Here is a 21,422-nt window from a genome sequence, read left to right as displayed (position 1 = left end):
CCGTTGCAGTTGCTGCCCATTTCAAGACAAAGTTCGCAGCTGAAATGGTGCGCAAAGGACAGACAACGAGACTTAAGTGTGACGCCATGGGCGACAAACCGATGGGAGTATCCTGGATGAAGGACAAGCAGCCAGTCAGTCCAAAGCAGGACCCGAGGTAATGAATAAGTATATATACAGAATTCAAGAATCACCTATTTGAAAATGAAACTAGATATCAAAATTTACAAAAGGAAATGATAGGTTAGTTTTTCGCAGGAAGATATGCAGTGAGCCGGAACATACGCGTAAACGAAATATTGGAGACGTTAGAACTTTTTATGGCATTTAAACAGGCCTTGCTTTATTTTTTTTTCTTTGTATATTTGGGAAAAATGCGTTCTAACACAATAGTAGTATGGGAGGTTTAACATCCCAAAGCCATCATATTGCTACATATTGATTATGAGAGACGCCGTAGTGGAGGGCTGCGGAAATTTCGACCATCTGGGGTTCTTTAACGTGCACCCAAATCTAAGCACACGGGCCTACAACACTTCGGCCTCCACCGTAAATGCAGCCCCGCAGCCGGAAATTGATCTCGCGACCTGCGGGTCAGCTACGTTTTAAAAAAAACAGTAGGCTTTGCATGGAAAGCACGTAACTTTGTACTTATCGAGTTCGTAACTGCTCAAATATAGCACGAAAGATGAAATGTCGTGGATGCATTGGTCATACCTTAAAGAAAAGATGCCGCCAGGCCAGATACTCGATTAAACTCCCCCACTCCAAATTTCAGGTACGAGCTTGTGGAGACCGTGCAGTCCACGGGCATCACGTCGGAGATAATCGTACGCCAAACGGACCGTCGCGACTCCGCCCTTTTCACGTGCCTGGCCACAAACAACTTCGGCCAGGACGACACGAACATCCAGTTGATAATACAAGGTAAGCGATGCTTCGGTTATAATCTAATCACATTCTAACGCCACATTGAGCCCCGTGGCAAAAACTTATACATAGAAGTATCTTAATGGTATGGTCAAAATATTACAATCGTTTATTTACAGCGGCATTGTATTACGCTGTGATAAGTGTCGCCCTGCGTTCAGTGTGAATGGAAGAGAAAACAAGCGATGCAGAAATCTACATTATCTGCCATTTCGCACTTCATTTCAAAGGGTTGTAGTCTGGATGACAATAAAAAAAAACATGGTTGATCTATCCATCATAGGAATCCGCAAAATACGAAAGTAAAGCGTGTTCTTAAGGAAGTCGTTTAATGTTTATTGTACACAGATGTAAGAGAGCTTGCACAGTGTGTATTGGCGTGCGTACATATTAAAGCTTAGTCATACATCATCATCCCGATGACTGACGTCCATCATTATTGACTAACGAAAGCCCGAATTAATGGAAGCAAAAATGTGACAACCAGAAGATCGTGACTGATTGGGCGCAGAATTCGGGCTAAGGTCGCCTACTCGTGGCATGTTGCAGTTATTGAACACCGCAGCCCAACAAGAGCGAAAAGCAGCGCGCGTCGTATTTCGCTTTGACCAGCAGCGATTGTTCTTGGAGTGAGCGTAATTGTGGAACGTCAGGCTAGCCTGGTGAGGCAGGCGAGCGTCGCACAGCTATTTTCGATATGAATGGATAATGTCACTGAGGTGGAAGTTTGGGTAATGGTCGCCATCTAACGGTGTGTTAAGGCATATGTGAAATCGCTTTTCTTTTGGAAACGCACCGAAAAAGGATGCGTAGCAACAACACGTTGCATAAGGTAATCGCGGAGAGTTCGGTTATGATGCATTACTTCGCTGCACCGCCCACAGATGGCGACACCCATCCACCAACCAAGTTCTCTGCCTGACGGACATTAGAGATCGCAAAGGCACGTTTCTGATGGCGGCGGAGAGAACAGTGAACCTGGAATTTGTTGTCCTCAATCTAGAAGTTCTGGTTTGAGCTGCCGTTCACAATTTTTTTTTTCTTTTCCACTTGATTGTCTGCATACTGTCAGCGTCATTTCCGTGACGGAACTACGTCACTGAATGCTTTCTAGACCCCGACGTCAAGCACTTTTTCATTACAATATAAACAGAAACAAGGAAGTCCAGCAAGCTGCACTCTTCCCTCAGAATTTGCACTAATACTGTGAAGCTGTGACAAATTGATTGTGGTTACTCTTATAAGCTTTTCTACTTCAGCACTATATTTTTTTGTTACTGAATGATGTCTCCAGTTTTTCATTATTAGTTTTGTCCACAGTGGCACGCGTCTATTCTCCGACTCATCTGTTACTGTCTCGGCAACTTCGGAATGACAAAACATAGTATTTTGGTTATATCTTCATCGCACGAATGATGTTAATGTCGAAGCTTGAGTTGATATTAAAGCATACACACAGGCTGTGCTTATGAGCTGAAGTCGAACACGTAGACCGTAACTAGATATTGCTTACAAGTATAATCACTGGAGTAATAATAAAGATAAAATAGCCGTAAAAGGCCAGTGAAAAAGCTACTCAATCTGATCGTCTCAATTTCCCGCACACTTATGAGTGATAAAAAAGATTGATAAGGTGCTGATGCAGTCCCGTTTTAATCTCGGCTTTCGGGAAAGTCAAGTTCCTAACGAGGTTACCAAGACCACGTCGCTTCTATCGTTATCGTATACAATAATGACGCCCGCAAATGAAGAAAAAAAGTGATCGAGCAGCGTGATAAATTCAATAAACAGTAGTTTTTGCTGCCGCGACTAGAATGAAAATCTATCTTTCCCAGCAGTGTCATTTTTTTGCTTTACGGAGTGAGTCATCAATCACTGCTGAAGTTGATCGGTTGCGCAGTGTTTGTAGAATATGCGGGCTGAACTTCAAGTTCGTTTTCTCTTGGTACTGCTTATAAATTCAGCAAGCAGATGCAGCGCACGCCTTTTTTTTTATAATGAATTGAAAACGACGTCTGCAGCGGGAAAATGCAGCATAGAAGGTATTCAAATAAGTTTCTCTCCTTTCTCGGTCCCAAGTCTTCACTACGGCCGTGATTTCAAGTGCAACATTTTCTGTCGTCAGGAAAGTGTGTGTTTAAAAAACAAGAAAGAACACAAAAAAAAACACTCGACAGAAGTTGTAGAAACATGCAGCACCTAATTGTCTTTCAAGTGCTTACCCCTCAGAGCTTAGCTTTGTGTAAATTTCTAAAAACGTGTTCTCAACTACATCCAAGTTCCACATCATCACCACAACCGACAATTTCCACTTTGCACGTGGCTGCTGGGGCACATGCAAATTTCAAGAAGATTTCGCTCATTCTTCAGCAGTTAACCGTGCGATAGCTGAAATCGTAATTATTCCTATTAACACTTTCCCATGATCGAATAAGGTGTCTGGCATTCTATCCTTATACACTTCACATGCAGGTATAGCACATGTTTGGATAAACCATATTCAGAGCGCATTATAATGATCACCGATACTTCAAGGTGGTTTTGAGTAACGCATTCACTTTGAATTTGGATGAAGGAAGGAAGGAACAAACAGAACGGGACCAGGCCGGGAGGTCAAACAGAAAGGATTCCGTTTAGATAGCGTACACTAGGAGATTAGGGCTAGGGAATAGAAAGAGAGGAACAGAGAGGAGGGAAGAGAAGAGAAAAAAGAAGATAGAGAGATTAAATTCACTGCAGCGGGAAAGAACAAGCTATTTAATGAGGTGACAGCGTGCACATTGTTGCATCTTTAAATGTGAAATGAATCAGAAAGATGCTCACAGCTCTGTAAATATGGGAAGACGAGAACCTAGTTGAACCTATGGCAATGTGCAACGCATTCATGGGTTAATAGCTATAATTTGGAGCCTACATGAAGTTTTTCAAGTGCGACAGCAGCGCAAGCACCAAATGCTTAGAGAGGAGAAGCAGCCAAATGAAACCGGACAAGTAGATGTAGATTCTAAACTTGTCCGGACAAGTAGAAGCGAACACGAATCACGCGTGTGAGACTTACACTTTCGTCTTTTTTTTAAAAAAAAGAGCATGCGAGCGCGTGGCTTGCACTCTGCGGCGGTTTATGCGGTGGCTGCCTACGGCACCATCAGCCGACAGACAGAGAAGGCACGCTCCCTTTTCGCATCATCCATTGGAAGTTTCAGCGTCAACTACAGATATATGTGCAGCGGTCGAGGCAGTTTGGATCATAACACTATAAAGAGTACTAATAACCCAGCGGAATTTAACATAACACCAGTAGTGACAAGAAAAGTAAAGAAAGCCCTACAGATAACCACTCATTTTCTGTGAGTTGATCGAACCAGAGGAAACAAAAAGCGATTTCCGCGGCTCGAGTCGTAATCGAACCGAGGTATTCTACTTGGCAGTCAAGCGTTCTGCCACAGAGCCACGCCAGTGCTTCCAGCTGTCTCGTAAAAGAATACCCTATACATGCGCCATGTCAGGACAATTTCGGTCGGGGCGGAAGTGTCGGCTATCCGCTTTCATTTCCTTGTAATACGCATGACTTATCTATTACTACTAAAGCTATAGTCAAGCGTAGACGAAATACACTTATAGCCATTGCGTATAATACCGCATTTTCGCACTTTAACATGCTGTTCGTGGTGACAGAACGAGAGTATGGATGTCACGTTGGCCCAGGAGTTACCCTTCACACGCAGTTTCTCAGTGTACCTGGTAATTGCCTGGCCCCAACACTAAAAGTTCGAACCATTTCATAAAGCTTGACTAAAAAAAGAAAAAAAAACAAATCCTGCGTAGGTTATCGCTGCCTGGCTGCTTCGCGTAAAATCGATTTCCACAACGCTTGCGATCTGCCGGATTACTTTTCGCTCACGCAAATGCATTGATGACAAAGTGAACGAAGCAGACGCGTAGCTCGCACATTCGTGTGATTTTTTCAAAGCACACAAACACCACGAAATCGATTGTTTCAATGCGTATAAAGAACCGCAGCTGGTCGAAATCGATTCAAGTTCCATGGCCGATTGCAATGGCACATGCAATAGCTTTCTTGGGCCGCGTATTCCGTGAGCACTTACCAAAACTGAATGGAATATAAAATAGAGAAGGCACGTCTAGCTCGGCTTTGCCATGCTAGGTTAGCTGCGCGTGAAGGAAACGTTCCGTTAACTAACGCTAAACAAACTTAACTGTTCCGCTTCTATCTGGCGAGAAACATTCCATGATGATAAAGATTTCGCGTCAACAAATGAACCACGCTTATTGCTCACGCTATGCGAGATCTTGCTCAATAATGCTCACTGAATGTTTTCTTAGTTATTTACGGGATTGATATGAGCTTTATTTTTGATATTGACGCTTTTTTAACAGCGAAGCGTTAAGCGAATGCACTTCGCACTCATCGACAGCTTTTTTTTTTTCTTGGTTCGCAGAGCCTCCCGACGCGCCCCAGGACCTGAAAGTGGTGGAAGCTGGTAGCAGGAGCGTCAAGCTGGAGTGGACAGCTCCGTACAGCGGCAACAGCGCCATCACGCACTACACGGTTCAGTACAAGGACGACGGATGTAAGCCACGTCACAAATTACCCCCTTTTTACTAGGACGGTGCATGTTTCTTCGCATGAACGAAAAAAAAAAACGTTAGCATCAAGCGCACCCATAGCCAACCTGCTAAGAAGCAGCTACCTTGTTTCCTCGTTTCCCATTAGTTGTTGAGCACGTTACACATCGGTATTTTTACCTATGAAAAGGTGAAATATATGTGTGCAAACGCGTTCGAACGTGCGGCGCACCGTTTATTAATTTATTTACAACTACCTCTCGGGCCTCCAAGAATATATTGGTAAGGGAGAAAGCACGGTTATATAGTGGGAAGCATTGTTACTTTTAGGCGGCAGAAAATACATTCGCACAATTAAAGGAGTGTATACAAACAAGATAAAACTGCAGGAAGATCTCGCTAAATAGTCACATGATGACGATGATGATATTATTGCACCACATGGTGGGCATATACGTGAGTGGTACTGTAAAATATTGAAAAGATGAGTTTGAAAGAAAATGTTTAATGAGCAAATAAAGTGATGCAGAAAAAAAAGGTTATTCTAAAGATTACAATATTAGTGTTTTCAATGGGAGTGAGTGAGTAAAAACTTTATTGAACATGTCCGGCGTCATTGAGCGGGGTGGGGCTACAAGCACCCTGGCCTAGGTGACGGCCTCGAGTCCTTGGACCCGGGCGGCATCCTGGGCATGCCGGACGGCCCACAGTTGATCGGCAAGGTCGTGGCTGAGCAGAGCAGCCTCCCATCGCGCCTCGCGGTTCGAGACCACCATGTTTACCGGGCTCGTAGGGGAAGCTGCGCGTTACCGGTACATTTGCACAGCATGTGCTGCAGCGTCGCTCTGGCTCCGCACGCCTTACACGCGTCGGACGTATAAATGCCTGGGTAGCAGAGGCGAAGGATCACCGGATTCGGGTACGTGTGTGTCTGTAGTTGTCTCCAGGCAACCTGCTGTTTCTTGTTTAGTTTGGCGTGGGGTGGTGGATATTTGCATCTGTTCAGTCTGTAGTGTTGCGTGATGTCTCTGAAAGTGGTCATGCGATTCCCCCCCCCCCCCCCACGTCCGTTCCCGCATCGCTGCCGAAGTGTGCGAGACATCGGGACTGTCGGCAGGCGTCGCAGCTCGGTGTGTAAGTCCTCGAGCCGCGGCGTGAGCAGTCGCGTTGCCCGCAAGCGGAGGGTCCGTGTGGGCGGGGGTCCATAGGAGGAAACTGTCGTTTTTGCGGCAGATGTTGCGTTCGTGAATTCGGAGAATGCGGGCCGCTTCGCGGGAGATCCGGCCGCTGGCGTAGTTGCGTATCGCCGCCTGCGAGTCGCCTCTTATCACCTCGGCGTCCGTGGTGGCTATCGCGAGGGCTATGGCAGCTTCTTCGGCCGCCTCCGTCTCTTCCGTGCCTATCGTCGCACTCGTGACACAAGTTCCTACATGATCCGTGATCGCGACCGCGAAGCCGCGGTGGCAGTCGTAATGGGCCGCGTCCACGTAAACTATGTCTTTGCTATTGCCGAATTTCTTTTCAAGGTCTTGGGCGCGCCTGTTGCGCCGACCGATGTGATGTGTCGGGTGCATGTTCTTAGGCAACGGCAGAACGACGATGCGCTCGCGAATACGTCTGGGTATCCCGATCTTTTCACCGCGCTGCGTATGGTAGTTGATACCCAGTGTCTCGAGGATGTGTCGACCAGAACTGGTCTTCGCCAGACGTTCGTACTGGGCGATGTTGCGTGCTTCGATTATGTCATCTAGAGTATTGTGCAACCCCAGCTCGAGAAATTTTTCCGTGCTGGTATTGGCCGGTAATCCGATTGCGCGTTTGTACGCCTTGCGGGTGAGACAATCTAGTTTGGTGCGTTCAGTCGCCTGCCACTTGAGGTAGGAGGCGACGTACGTTATATGGTTCATAACGAAAGCATGTGCCAGGCAAATGGTATTGCTTTCCTTCATTCCGCTATGCCGATTTGTTATTCATTTCAGCAACCGGATTGTTTCATTGACCACGCCCTCTAGTCTGCGAACAGTTTCGCCGTTGTGGCCGTTGGCGGACAGGCGCAAGCCCAGTACCCTAATGGTGTTAACTTGTGGGATGACAGCGCCGTCTGATGTGCGTACATTAATTTCTCTATATGCGCACTCGAATGTGGAATCGGCGTTCTTGGGTTTACGGCCCCTGCGCGAGGGTCTATAGAGCAGGAGCTTCGATTTAGCGGCAAAACATTCGAGGCCAGTGTCGCGAAGGTATTCCTGCACCACGTCGACGGCTTCCTGCAGCGTTTGCTCTACGTGGCCATCATTTCCCTCGGCAACCCAGAGGGTGATATCATCGGCGTATAAGCTAGGGTGTAGGCCTTCTATCTCAGCGAGCTTTCGTGGTAATCCGACAAGCACGAGGTTAAAGAGCATGGGCGCGATTACGGAGCCCTGCGGCGTGCCCGTACAACCCATGTATATGTCTTGCGATTCTAGTCCGCCGATCGCTAATCGAGCCCGGCGGCCCGTAAGAAAATCCTGTACGTAGTGGTACGTTCTCTCGCCCAGTCCCAACGCTCGTATACTTTCAAGTATCGCAGCATGGCTAACGTTGTCGAACACGTTTTGAGGTCGAGCCCGAGTATCGCTTTGGTGGATCGTGTGGAATTGTCTACGATATCGTGCTTGAGTTGAAGCATAACGTCCTGCGTGGAAAGGTTACGACGGAACCCCAGCATCGTGTGTGGGAGCATGTTTCGGTCCTCGAGGTAGTGGGTAAGGCGAGCGAGAACCACATGTTCCATGACCTTACCAACGCAGGACGTCAGGGATATCGGTCGAAGGTTGTAAATCTGTACTCGTTTGCCCGGTTTTGAGATCATAATTATGCGCGCCGTTTTCCACGAGTTCGGTATAGCGACCGCATTCCAGCACTCGTTCATGTAAGCCGACAGTTGTTCTATCGACTCATCGTCCAAGTTACGTAGCACTTTGTTGGTTATCCCGTCCGGGCCTGGCGCCGACTTTGTGTTGAGCCTGTGCAGCACCGCCCTCACTTCTGCAACGCTGCAGTCCTCGTCTAGCTGCGCGTTACCCTCACCCTTCCAGGCGTATCCCGAGTGCGCGAGGGGGCTACGTGACTGAAAGTAACGGCTTCCCACGTCATCTAGAAATTCCGCGTAAGTGCCTTTGTAGTCGTGCAGCAACTTGTTAAGCTTATGTGCGTGCGATGTTTTCGTCTCCTCCGGATCCAAGAGGTGCCAAAGGAGATGCCACGTCTTGGTCCGTCCCAGCTGGTTCTCCATCTCATTGCAGATCTCTTCCCATTGCGTTTTGCATACCTGTAACGCGTGCTTTTCCATGTCCCTGCTTAGCCGTGCTATGCGTCTGCGCAGCGTTTGATTGTGGCGTTGACGCTTCCACCTGTCTTGCAGGCTGCGCTTGGCTTCCCACATGCGTAGGAGTTTGCTGTCTACCACTTCGAGCTGCGCTTCTGGCGTAACCTCCCGCGTCGCCGTTTCTAAATCCCCCTTGAGCGTCGTAGTCTAGCTATCTATATCCTCAATCGCCGCACTGCCATGATTCTGCTCGTTCCGGACTTTGCGAAACGCGTCCCAATCCACCAGCCGGTAGTTCTTGCCCTTGGTACCTTTCCGATGAACGCGGTGGTGAGGTTTAGCGTCGACCTGGATCTCGACCACTGAGTGATTGCTACCCAGGTCCTCCTGTGTTTTGTGCCATCGCGCGCTAGCAACGTTCTTGGTAAATGTGAGGTCAGGTGAGGTGTCTGCACACACGCTGTTGCCCCTGCGCGTAGGCGCGGAAGGGTCTGTGATGAGCTCAAGGCCCTCATTCTGCGCATCGTTTCAAAGGCGCTTACCTTTTGGCGTTTCGTAGCCGTACCCCCACGCCGCGTGGGGCGCGTTGAAGTCGCCCGCGATGAGCAAGGGCCCGTCGGCAGCTGCCTCGCGCGCCTCTCGCAGTAACGTGCTAAAGCGGTGTCTTTGGGTCTGCTATACACGTTCAGCACAAACAGGCCGGAGCCGCGCCCTTTGGTCGGGATGAGCTCTATGAGTACATGCGGTATGCTAACGTTCATAAGTTCGCGTTGCGCCACGGTGAGGTTGCGTCGCACTAGCGTTGCAGCGGCCGGTGGGGCTCCCGCGGTCACAGCTTCGTCTATAGATTTGTACCCCGACAGCTTGACCGGGTCATTGGTTTCCTGCAATAGTATTACGTCCGGTCGTTGCCGGCTACGTAAGAATTGTTGGAGAAGCGCCCGTTTCCTCCTGTACCCCCTGCAGTTCCACTGCCAGATAGTGAACGTGTTCCGTGTGTTATGCTGTTGTGGGCGTTGTGTTTGTGTGGTTTCGTGTCGAGCCATGGTGACTGCAGGTGTTATGATTTGCCATCCGGCTGATTCTGCGCCTCTTCGTCGGCTAACGGCCTAAAGTACGGTTTTCCTGTCGTTCGTACTGGGCGACCCACTGCGACCGGAAGTCGCGTTTCGATATTGTCTATGCGCGTTTGCAGCGTCGCGACCATTTTTGTGAGCTGAGATATTGCAATGCTCAACTGTTCTGTTTGTGCGGTTTGCTGAGCAATCGCGTTGTTAAGTTGCGCGGTTTGCTGCGCGTGTTGGGTCATCATCGCGTCTACCTTGTCGTCGAGTCTATCGACTCGTTCGCGGCATTCCTCCTCGCGTTTCTGCGATTTGACGTCGAATTGTTCCGGGTCAAGTGCCCCACGTTTAGTGGGTGCGGGGTGCGCGTCTTGAGCCTCCATGACTTCCTCTGTTTGTGGGTGACACTGGCAGTTTGCTGAAAGAGCCTCCTTCGGCGCGGACCTCGGCCGCGAGATCAAAGTCCTCGTCCGAGTCCGCCCCTTCGGCAGCAGAAGTCGCGGCCAGGTTGTACTTTCTCACCATGTTCGAGATCTTCAAGGCGGTCATGCGAGCGGCTCTTCGAGATGGCCGACTGTTGGGCTCATCGAGTTGGATGCCTCCAAATGCTCCAACTCCCTGCTGGCGCTCTTTTTTCTCCGTTTGGATGGACTCGTTTGACCGGTGTTGGAGGAAGGCGAGAGGCGCGCGGAAGGCATCATGCCCTTACGCACCACACCTCTCTCGCTAAAGTCGAATGGCCTGAAATGGCGAGCGCAAACGAGCAATTCACCGTCGTCACCCACATCGTCTTCAGCAAAGCCTATGGCTGCGAACCACTTGGCACGCAGACTGTCCTCCCCTTTCTCGGGAAATCGGTGGTACGAGTTGACAGTGCTGCCATCGCATCCTGGCACACAGCAGGGCGACATTATCAGGAGGAGCACATCACAGTGGCATTAAGCAGCTTCATAGCTCAGACATGCACCATTCCTTGCCAATACCGCAACGACAGCTCGAGTCAAGACGCGTAGATTACAAGGAAGTAGGTCGACCAGTGCTGAACAAGATAAATACTCTTAACGAAGCCATCGGACAAATACCACGGAAAGCGCCCACTCGCGGTCACATAGTTGTAAGCAGCCGCGTCGGCTGTACTAGCAGCCGCGTCGGCTGCGACGGGTTTAATTGGAGGAGGAGGAGGAAAGGTAACTGTCGGGGCCTCCCCCTTGAACGTGAAAATTTCGTTTCTCAACCTTGCATTTTCCTGCTGCAGTTTTTGGACTATTGATTTGCATTGATCCAATCGTTTCAGCATTAGACTTTCTGGGTCGCTGTTGCGTTTGTAAGCAGAGCTGCCGCGTCTGTCTACATCTGGGTTTCTATCAATGGCAGTCTCGGTTCGCGTTAGCGGTGCGCTGGGCGCGCGTTTGGAGGTGACGTCCACTCACCTCAATTTATGGGGGTCAACCTCTCCTCCGCCTTTGGCTGCAGCTGTGTGGTTGGCTCGGGCCATCGACGTGCTGCGAGGCTTCGCTGAACGGGGTCGGGATACGCTGCGAGAGCGGGCTCGAGAACGAGTACGGGAGCGAGTGCGGCTCCGCGCGCGGGTCTTTCTCGAGGCCGATCGACTGTTGCCGCTACGTCGTCGCGGTGCGTGGCGTCGTCCGTAGCCCTCCTCCGCGTCGTTGACTGTGCTGCTACAGCTGTAGAGGCCTGAGCCTCTTCGCGCATTCTGCGTTCCCACTGTCGGCGCTTGACTAGGTAGGGTGTCTTGTACTTAGCTTTGCACTTGTGGTCTCCGGTGAGGTGACCCTTTCCGCACAGTTGGCACACCGGCTCTCACCGATGATCGTCGGGCGGGTTGCCGCATCCGCACCCACGGCACTTCTTGTCGTTCGGGTTGGGGCACACGTCGGCCCTGTGTCCCAGACGACCACACTCGTAGCACATATCGATATGTTTCTTGTAAAGAGTGCACCTTATCACCATCCCACCGTATTTCACGTAACGAGGCACGTAGTAGGCGTCGAAAAGGATTATCACGTTGGTCGTGTTTCCCATGCGCTTGGCATGCAGGACGTTCGGGTTGCGGTGGTTCACCAGACTTCTCACGACGTCCGCTGGCTTTTCGTCTAGCGATATGCCCCTGATGAGGCCTTTGGACGTGTTCTCCGGAGCCGCTCTGTAGGCACTCGCTTCGAACTCGCGGTCGCCAATTAGCAGCTTGCAAATTACTCCATATCGTCTAGCGCGATCTTCTGACGGCGTGCTTACCACAATAACGTTTTGTCGCTCATTGAGACAGACGCTGTCCTTCTCGGCTACCTCGCGCCCCACCCCTGCAGCGTTGCGTATGCAGCTGTGGAGGCGGTCCTTCTGGTAGTGGGATACGTTGAAGCCATCCCGGGGTCGCACGATGATCTTGTAGTCATCCGTCGGCAGGTTGGGCATTCGGCTCGTCATGGTGATCTTCCGCACGTACTGCGTCGCTTTCTGTATAAACGCCGCCTTCTCGGTAGACGCTGGCGTTGCTTGCTGGTTCTTCGCCGGGTCGGCGTCTCCACCCGCCTTCTTGGTGTTTCGTTTGATCTCGCACCATCTCTGCTCTTTTCCGAACTCCGTCGGCGATATCTCCTCCCCTTCGACTTGCACGAATTCCATTTGGGGCGCTGGCGCAGCGGATGGGGCACCCGCTTGCTCCGACGACTTGTCAGGCCTAACGTGCCTTGTCTACTGGCTTGACTGTCGTTCCAGCGTGGCGGTACGGGCAATCTTCGAAAATTGACTGAAACACGAGTTCACCTGCACAAATGGTATCGGGAGAGACCGCAGGACTTTCGAAGTCACTTGGGAATACTCTGAACTGAATGGCTGAAAAGAAATCGCCGAAAACCATAGAAAATCTGCGGAGCCTATGCGACGCGCGTCCGCACACCGTGGCCCCCTAGCGACGCTCATTCAATGGGAAGCAAATATATTTCCGGAAAGTGAATGTGAACATTCGACAGAAGTCTGTCTGGTTGGGTATGAAACTGGGAAATGATTTAGACTCCACACCAAAAGTATGGAAGCAACCCGATGTTTCGAAAACGACTTGGTTCCTTCCTCAAGGGTGACTCAGGGGTGACTGAGTCACCTCTGAGGAAGGAACTAAGTCGGTTTCGAAACGTCGGGTTTCTTAGAACTTTTGGTCGGAGTCTAAATCATCTCCCATTTTCGGAAAGTGTTTCATAAACAAACCAAATCAGGAAAGCAATGTGCGCAGCTTCAACTAGTGACGCAGGGCTGATACAATATAGTATTCGGCCTGTATCAGCTTTTGTGGGCGACTTCCCGAGTAGTTTCTTTTTCCCCGTTTTAGCTCTTGAAATGGCGTTCTTGGAATTCTTGTAGGATATATTTGCTTCTGAAGACCAGGTGCAGTCCCCTTGCGATGCATTGCAATAAGATTTTTTTTTCGTTTTCTATCTGTTCATTTATCAGCGATGCGCGGATATTTAATGAAATTTGTGCCTTATTTGAGAGCGTCCCTAATTCGTAATGCAGGAATGTTCTTCAAAGAGTATGCACTTTCTAGGCCTAATTGTGCGACCCTTTCTAATTGCTATTTTTTGAAAAAGTGTGTTAGACACACGGTCCAACAATACTTTAGGTGAGCGAACGCTGAGACTCTCCCTCCGGTGCCCGTTAATGTTCTGCTTCGCAATGACCCGAGAGATGGCGCTACAAACTTTGCCCTGGCTCCCCTCCTCCCTTTTAAAGTAGCAAAGCCCCGTATGTGGGGAAGTAGCGGCGCTCATTTATCGTCGCCACAACACCCTCACTAGAGTGTACTAGAACTTTTGAGTGGTGCGACCGAAACGCTTTCCCCTTGCTTTCTCCATCCCCAACTTGTGGCGAAAGTAGCGGTGGCGCTGCCATCGCCCAATCTTCCCACTTGGTTTACTCGGCTGGCTCGGCGGTATGGCCGGCATCTCGGTTTTAGTCGCGAAATGACGAAGAAGTAGCGTCTAAATGATTGTTACGCGCCAGGTTGCACAACTGGATATCCGCGTGTGCAACAAAGTCGGAAGTTATCACTTTTTAAGGCCCCGAAAGACAAAGAACGACGACTTCTTTGGGAGCGGAACCTCCATCGGCTTGACAAGCCGCTTAACGCCGATTGTGCTGTGTGCGAGTTACATTTCAAACCGCATTTAATTGTGAAAGACTACGTACATGTTATCAATGGTGTTCAAGTCCGAATTCCTAGGGGAGCGCCGACACTCGCCCCTGATGCAGTCCCGACGATCTTGCTCAACCTGCCTGCATATTTGACGCTCAAAACTCCGGCTCCGCGGACCCTAACAAAGCGGCGTCATCAGTGTGTGCCGGCTGAAAATGACAACAGAAAACAGCGACGCATTAGCACTCCTGCACAGCTTTCTGTGGATACCAACGGTGCAACTTCTGCAGATGGCGACGAAGCTGACGAGGCAAGCTCAAGTCCCTCGTCTGACGCGGTTGTCACTCTCGGTGACCCTCGTGGTCTTGTCCTACCATCAAAGTCATGGGCGCTGCACGAGTTTCCTGGATTTGCTGGCGTGTCGTACGTAGCGTGCTCACTGAATCCTAGCACTTGTGAACTTTGCATTCAACGAGCCGTATACTTCACCTGTGCAGACAGTGGAATCGTGCAATGTGAAGCGTTCGTGCAAGAGAAACTAATCAGCAAGTCCAGTTTAGTAACTGTTCGAGAAGCCTCAGATGCTCTGCAGCTTGTTGCAAGCGTCCCACTCTGTTGTAGAGCAGCAGAAACTTAATTTTTGCCATTATCGGACCTTACCCATGGTCTACACGCGCAAATGAAGTCAAGATGAGAAATCTTCTACAGTTTCAAAAGCGCACAGAAGCACCTAAAATTGAGTAGGCTATAAATTGCTACAGTGGCGTAAAAAGGTTGTTATTTTTCGTGCATATTTTCTTACACTCTTAATTTTTTGACGGTACACCAAGAAGAAAAACAATTTTTCCTAGAAGAGGCTTGCAAGCGAGAGAACGTGCAAATAATGACGCGAAATCTCAAAATAAATCTTTGATCTTGAATCTTTTTGTATTAAACCTGTGATGGTAAATTTAGCAGCATTAGGTATCTCGGTGCATAATTCATCGATCTAAGCCAATTCATTGTTGCACTTCAGTGTCCCTTCAAACAATCTTTCGACCATAACATCTTTTTTTTTAATGCATTTTGGAAAGACAACCTTAACTCTGTCATTCTGTTTGCTTTGCTATATGTTATCTTTTGTATCCTGGCTCTATATATTACGTTTTTTACAATTTACTTAATTGCAAATGTATTGTTTTATAAATATGTAAACCTTGCATTTTTATGTTATCAATTATGATTAACATTAGTTATGACTCTGCTTTGCAGTGTTGTTGCGTTTTTTAAACTCTCAAAATCTTCCACTACTATGTTTCACCTAAGACATTCTTTTGCAGTATTACGTATTTGCATTTCTGTGGGTCCTACAACAATGAATCTATTCCCATATTTTAAAACCAAAGGGATGTTTGGAAAAACTCTGCTGTTCTTCAAACATTGTCAATAAAGCCTACTTTTTTGTCGTGTGTGCACGCAGCCACAAGCAATGAGCCTTTTATTTGAGTCCAGCTTTGGTGTTTCACGTGGAATGGACCAAGAGTTCTTCGTTTTGTGTGCACCATATTCCTTTTTTTGGGGAGGGGGGTGCTTCCGGTGTGTACTGGCCAGCTGGTTTCTCGTCTAAAATGTGTACACTTTAAAAATTAAAGAAAAAACGCGCTCGTTATATTGTACAATGTGCTATGCTGCTTCGGGCTGCAGTGCGGACCTCAGCAACTTCAATAACAATAATGTCAAATAACCTTTATTTGCACGAAAAAGGGGAGGTATGTGAATAAGAAAAAAAAGGGGGAGATCATCTTCACACTAGGCGCGACAGAGAGGTACCAACACGTACGCGGAACGCCTGCCAGCCATCCGCCCGGGTAGATTGGTCGACGCCAGCGCCACCGCATCATTCCACGCCGAAACGGCCGCTCCCAGGCAGCTGCTCGCGCCACTCAAAAGCTTCTAGTACACTCTACCCTCACCACACTGTCAACCTCCTCCCTTATCACCGCTTCTTTCGCGGCGTCACTTTATGCGTGTCGCGTGGTTGTTATCGCGCGATAACCCTAATTTCTCATTTGGAAACCGTCGTCCATGTGACGGGTGTGCTTCGCGGAATATGTCAGCAGCCTGCCACAGTCCTCACCCAGTCCGACTAGCCATCTATCGGCCTCCGCAAACGAGAACATAATCGGTCCCTACCCGCCAAGCGCTCGCTAAACGGCGTTCACTCACCTAAAGTATTCTTGCACCGTGGTTAGATATGATCAAGCCCATCGACACCTGCTAGCTTACATGACAAAAATTTGTTCGACCTCACGGTTATAAATATTTTTCATGTTACTACTTTGCGTCCGTGTCTGGGTTTTTTGTTGTTTTTTTCTGGAATTTCTGTTTTTCCGCGAGATTTCCCCTTCCTGGAGGAGCAGACAGGTGTGGGCCCCTCTGGGCAGCAGATTATTCTTTGTGTGCTTGTGTAAACCCATATCTAAATATAATAATAATGCAATAATAATAATGATAATAATAACACAGCAAAGTGGCACGCCAAGATGATCAACCTGAGCACGTCGGCCACGGAGACCACGGGCATCGTGCGCGGTCTGAAGCCCGCCATGACGTACCACTTCAGGGTGTTCGCCGAGAACCGACTGGGACGCAGTGACGCCAGCCACTCGGTCAAGGCGACTACGGCCGAAGAAGGTATGTGCACAGACGCTTGAGGGACGGTGCATGTTCCCAAATATCAGCGTGCATTCTAACGGCTTTTCAACGAAGGGAAATACTTCGCTGTGAAGGTAACTTGTTATAAAGTTGGAGCACCATACCTTTCGAAACATGATTGGGACGTAACGCATGATTCGTTATATATACAAGTCATTTCGTTCTGTCTGTGTTCACATCATAAACGTCCAAATTCATCTGCTATGAGTGAAAATTTTGTTAATTATAAAATAGAACTTTATATTCCATTGTTCCTGACATTGACATTAGCAATTAGAATGACCCAGAGGCTTCGAGGTAAAACCGGCAAGCACGACTGGGATGAAGAATTCGTGTTGTAGGAGCTTTGATTTATCCATGGGTTGCGGCTGACTGCTCAGAGTCAAAATACAGGAATTGTCACAGAATAACCCCTTCAGACATCTATTACGATAGACTATTCATGCATGTGTGAAATTCAAAGTGTTATACCAAGGTTGGGGACAACTCAAATAAAAGTAAGAGTAAATGTGATAATAAATTGCTTTATAGCAATAAATTTTAGTTGCAACTAGATTTATTTTCAAGGTACTGTGCAGCCAGGCATTCCGCATTTCTTAGCGGTTTCCGCCTTCGTAGCACTGCATAGAAATGAAAATTAAGTCGAATCCACAATGAAGGACGCGATTGATAAACTGATTACAAGTGATTACAAAACCATGTATATTCAGGTACTATCCATGTCAAATGAAACGCGAACAGCGCGGCAAGCTTTCACGGTGGTATAGTGTGCACTTTCCAGTTACGACCATTGACAGGTGCGTGCATACTGGTCGGCAGCTATACTCATTTATGCGTGCCTGTCTATGGTGATGAGTGGACAGGGTGCACTATATCATGGGGAAGGCTTGCCAATGTTCGGGTTTCGTTTGGAAACGATTGTACAACCGATGTTGTGATGTACAGAATTTACGAGTTATAAAGCAGACGAAAAAAACTCTTCCGATGATTGGAGGGCCATTTGTGAGTAGCCTGTTAGCTTAGCAGATGTGTCGCGCTGCTACGGTCAAGGATGCAGGTTCAATTCCCGGGCATGACGGCCGCAATTTGATAGGGCAAACTGCGAGAGCACCAGTGTACTTAGTTGCAGGAACACGTCAAAAAGCCTAGGTGGCCAAACAAACCTCGAGTTTCCCGTTAAATTTTAAAATTTAAAGTAACTATTTAAAAGATCTGGTAAGTGGCTTTGACAAAATGCTACATGTCCATGCAACCTGTAATCTCTCTTTCATAGCAAATGCTTCCCTCCGCGTCATTTGTTTTTTTTTTCATTCATTAACCCCGTAGCGAATGCACATGTCGCATATATACGAAGTACTTCTCTCATTGATCGACTTCCCTTTCATTCATATTAGTCTATGAAGTACGATAATTGTGACTGTCACACACGAGCTATCATTGTGCTATCATCGAGCTTATCCAATATAGAATGTATCTATTTATATAGCCTTCATCCTCTTCGCCTAAAAAATTGTGTTTACACAATACGCAGTTTACGTTCAAAAGAAAAAAGCACACTTTTGAAATAAATAAATAATAATTTTATAAAATTGCGACTGAACAAACATACGGGTTTAGAGAATTCAGAGAATTCTGCCAGCATATCCCTATAGAGGCACCCGCAGCCTAGGGATACGCCGGCAGAATTCTCTGTATTTCACTGCGGAACTTTATCCCTATCTGTGACTGAAGGTACTTTCTACGGCAATTTCACCTCCCTCTCGCATACTCTTTTGCTGAGTAAGCACTGCCGCTCCTAAATCACATCTTTCTGGGTGCTTTGGAAAACTCGCAATCTCGATATATACTACCTCAAGTTCTAATAAAACGTCTGTACCTACAAAATTCAAGTGATACTTATTTCAGTGAGGTCCATCTACTAAAGCTACCGATCTTCTTTGAAGTGCCTTCCGCCATTTCCTTTCCCAGATACAATGAAAATGTGGAATAATACGCCCAATGCGGATGTTCAAAAACAACGTCAGTCAACTTTGAAGATGCGATAGACAGTGTTTTTTGTATTCGTGGTTGGGAACTTGTGGTGCAAGCATTTTATATTGATTTTTGTCTCTATAGTCACTGTTCTTCGTTACTTAATTTTCTGAAGTGGTTATTCATCTGTTATTTTTATTATGGACACTCTTGGCTGGATTTCGCCACCGCCGTTGACGTGGGCATTGGCGTTGACGTGGACGTTGGAGTAGATGTCATGCACCGTATATTGCCACATAGTTTGTTTGGGTGAGATTGAAGGGGGAAAGAAGACAAAGACGATCTCTCTGAGCCGCTGCTTGGGTAGTCAACTAAACGAGCCCATTTTTATCAAGTTTGTCGAGAGTAACGTGACAAGACTGGTGGAGTTTCTGTGTACAACGTCTCACGATCCACCCGATGCCCAAGACCCCGTCCAGCAGCCGGAACACAAGCCCTGCACCCGTGGACACTCCTGTTCATAGAGTAAGCCGCCGCCAACGAGGCCTACCGCCTGAGACACCAACCACTGACGCAGCGACTATGACTTCGACACAAGATCCCATGCAAGCTCCGACACCTTCCACGCCGATCTACTGCACCGTCCAGAGCCAGCTCATGCCTAGCCCCTTTCAAGGAGAGCAGCATGAAAATGTTGACGACTGGCTGAGTGAGTTCGAACGTGTCGCAGCGATCAATAAATTACTGGGATGATGTCGCAAAGCTGCGGAACGTGTACACTTGCCTAAAAGACGGTGCCAAGACGTGGTTTTTGAACAAGGAGGATGTTCTGACATCTTGGCGCGAGTTCCAGCGTCGCCTCCTGGAGACCTACAGGAGTCCTGACCGCCGCGAACGGGCGGAGCGTGCACTACAATCACGCATCCAGATGCCCAACGAGACCGTCTCGATGTACGTCGAGGACATGACACGGCTTTTCAAGCGAGCGGATCCTGCTATGGCAGAAGAAAAAAAGTTGCGCCACCTCATGCGTGGTAAGAAGGAACAACTTTTTGCTGGTTTGGTGCGTAGTCCCCCCAAAAGTGTTGCAGTGTTCCTTACTGAAGCGGCAACAATGGTGCGAGTACTGCACCAATGGTCTGCTCTGTTTGACCGTCAAGTGTATGCTGTCTCAACTCCCGAAATTTTCGCCACCCCTGGGAGCAAGAGCCTCGAATGGATTCGTGAGATCATTCGATCTGTCGTCCGGGAAGAAATGGAAAAGATGTACGGGACAATACAAATCGATGTTGTTTCTATCACTAGTGTCATCCGCGACGAGGTCCAGTAGGTGCTGCACGCCCATCGTTTTCCGCCCACGTCGGTTGATCCGGAAACGGCTCCTGTGTCTACTGACAGTCGCCGTCGTACGTACGCGGAAGCCTTGCGATCTGCCACTCCTCTTTCGTGTCAAGGAGCCCCGATACAGCCAGTGCCGCACGTCCCAATCCAGACAGTGCCGCACGTCTCGATACAGACAATGCCATACGTCCCGATCTAGACAATGATGCCGTCAGTCGCGATTCAGTCAGCGCACGCTGATTTGGACATCGATAGTCGCCGTGCACCGACGCGCAAGTCTGATCTCTGGCGTACGCCAGACAGACGACCGCTCTGCTATCATTGCGGTGAGGCTGGTCACATTTACCGCGAATGCCCATACCAGCAACTTGGACTGCGCGGATTTTCCGTCAATTCCCCTCGTCCCCGAATCGGTCAAAGGCCAAGGGATATCGAAGAGTATCTCGCGCAACAGCGTGCACCCTTTACACGACGGCAATCGCGGTCACCATCTCCGAGGAGACCCGCAGCCACTGGGCCACGTTTCGGGGTGACGGCACGGGAACGCTCCCCGAGCCCTCGTCGGGAAAACTGAAGGCAGCGGCCTTCGGGGGCAAGGTCGCTGGGACCCAAAGTGCGGAAGACCTCCCATCGACGCTTGCACGCAACGCCGAAGGCATTTCGTCAGAGAATAATCGCAGTGCCGAAGAAACGCCGACATCCACATCTGAACCTAGTGACCGCGTGTCACTCGACATACCTGTGCTGGTTGACGGTCTTCAGGTCAGTGCATTGGTAGACACTGGTGCAGACTATTCGATCATCAGCGGGAGGCTAGCGAAAGATCTCAGGAAAGTGATCACGCCGTGGAATGGAACGCGAATTCGAACAGCTGGAGAACACGTTGTAACACCGCTGGGTCGCTGTACCGCAAGAGTGAAAATTCGTGCGTCAACGTTTGTGCTCAGCTGCCTCGTTCTTCGTGACTGTTCGCGTCAGCTGATTATCGGCATGGACTTCCTTCGGGAATACGGTGCCATCATAAATCTCCGTGAGCGCATCGTGACCTTCTCGACTCCAGGCGCAACAGATCGAGACGCTGATAACTGCCGTAGACCTGCACTGCGTGTTGTTGACGACAGTGTGATGCTGCCACCTCGAGCAACTGTTCCCACCGAAGTCACTTGTGAAGACTTCCAAGACGGCGACGTGGTGGATGAAAGGAACCTTTCACTTCTGCTGCTCCAAGGTGTATGCACCGCCCGAAGTATTGTGCGCATCCGTGACGGACAGTCAACGATACTAGCTACGAACTTCAATTACGAGCACCGGCATCTTTTCCGCGGAACCACCCTAGCTTATGCAGACCCCGTTGCCGACGTCACGGAGTGCTTCGCGT

At 48.8% G+C, this 21,422-nt stretch overlaps 1 protein-coding gene across 2 annotated transcripts in view; it reads left to right on the top strand.

Annotated features, from left to right (window-relative positions):
- The window catches only part of LOC119170077 (cell adhesion molecule Dscam1-like), a 295,537-nt gene that overhangs the window by 255,617 nt on the left and 18,498 nt on the right, over positions 1 to 21,422 (top strand). For both annotated transcript variants that reach the window (XM_037421113.2, XM_075880186.1), the window contains exons 13-16: positions 10 to 157; positions 779 to 927; positions 5,391 to 5,522; positions 16,544 to 16,711. In XM_037421113.2, the coding sequence (XP_037277010.2) occupies positions 10 to 157; positions 779 to 927; positions 5,391 to 5,522; positions 16,544 to 16,711 (597 nt within the window). The remainder of the gene's footprint in view (positions 1 to 9; positions 158 to 778; positions 928 to 5,390; positions 5,523 to 16,543; positions 16,712 to 21,422) is intronic.

The sequence above is a fragment of the Rhipicephalus microplus genome, chromosome 2 (genome assembly GCF_043290135.1).
Source record: "Rhipicephalus microplus isolate Deutch F79 chromosome 2, USDA_Rmic, whole genome shotgun sequence".
Classification (NCBI taxonomy): Eukaryota; Metazoa; Arthropoda; class Arachnida; order Ixodida; family Ixodidae; genus Rhipicephalus; species Rhipicephalus microplus.
The sequence above is the reverse complement of the archived record's forward strand: the minus strand, read 5'-3'. Positions and strand labels throughout refer to the sequence as shown.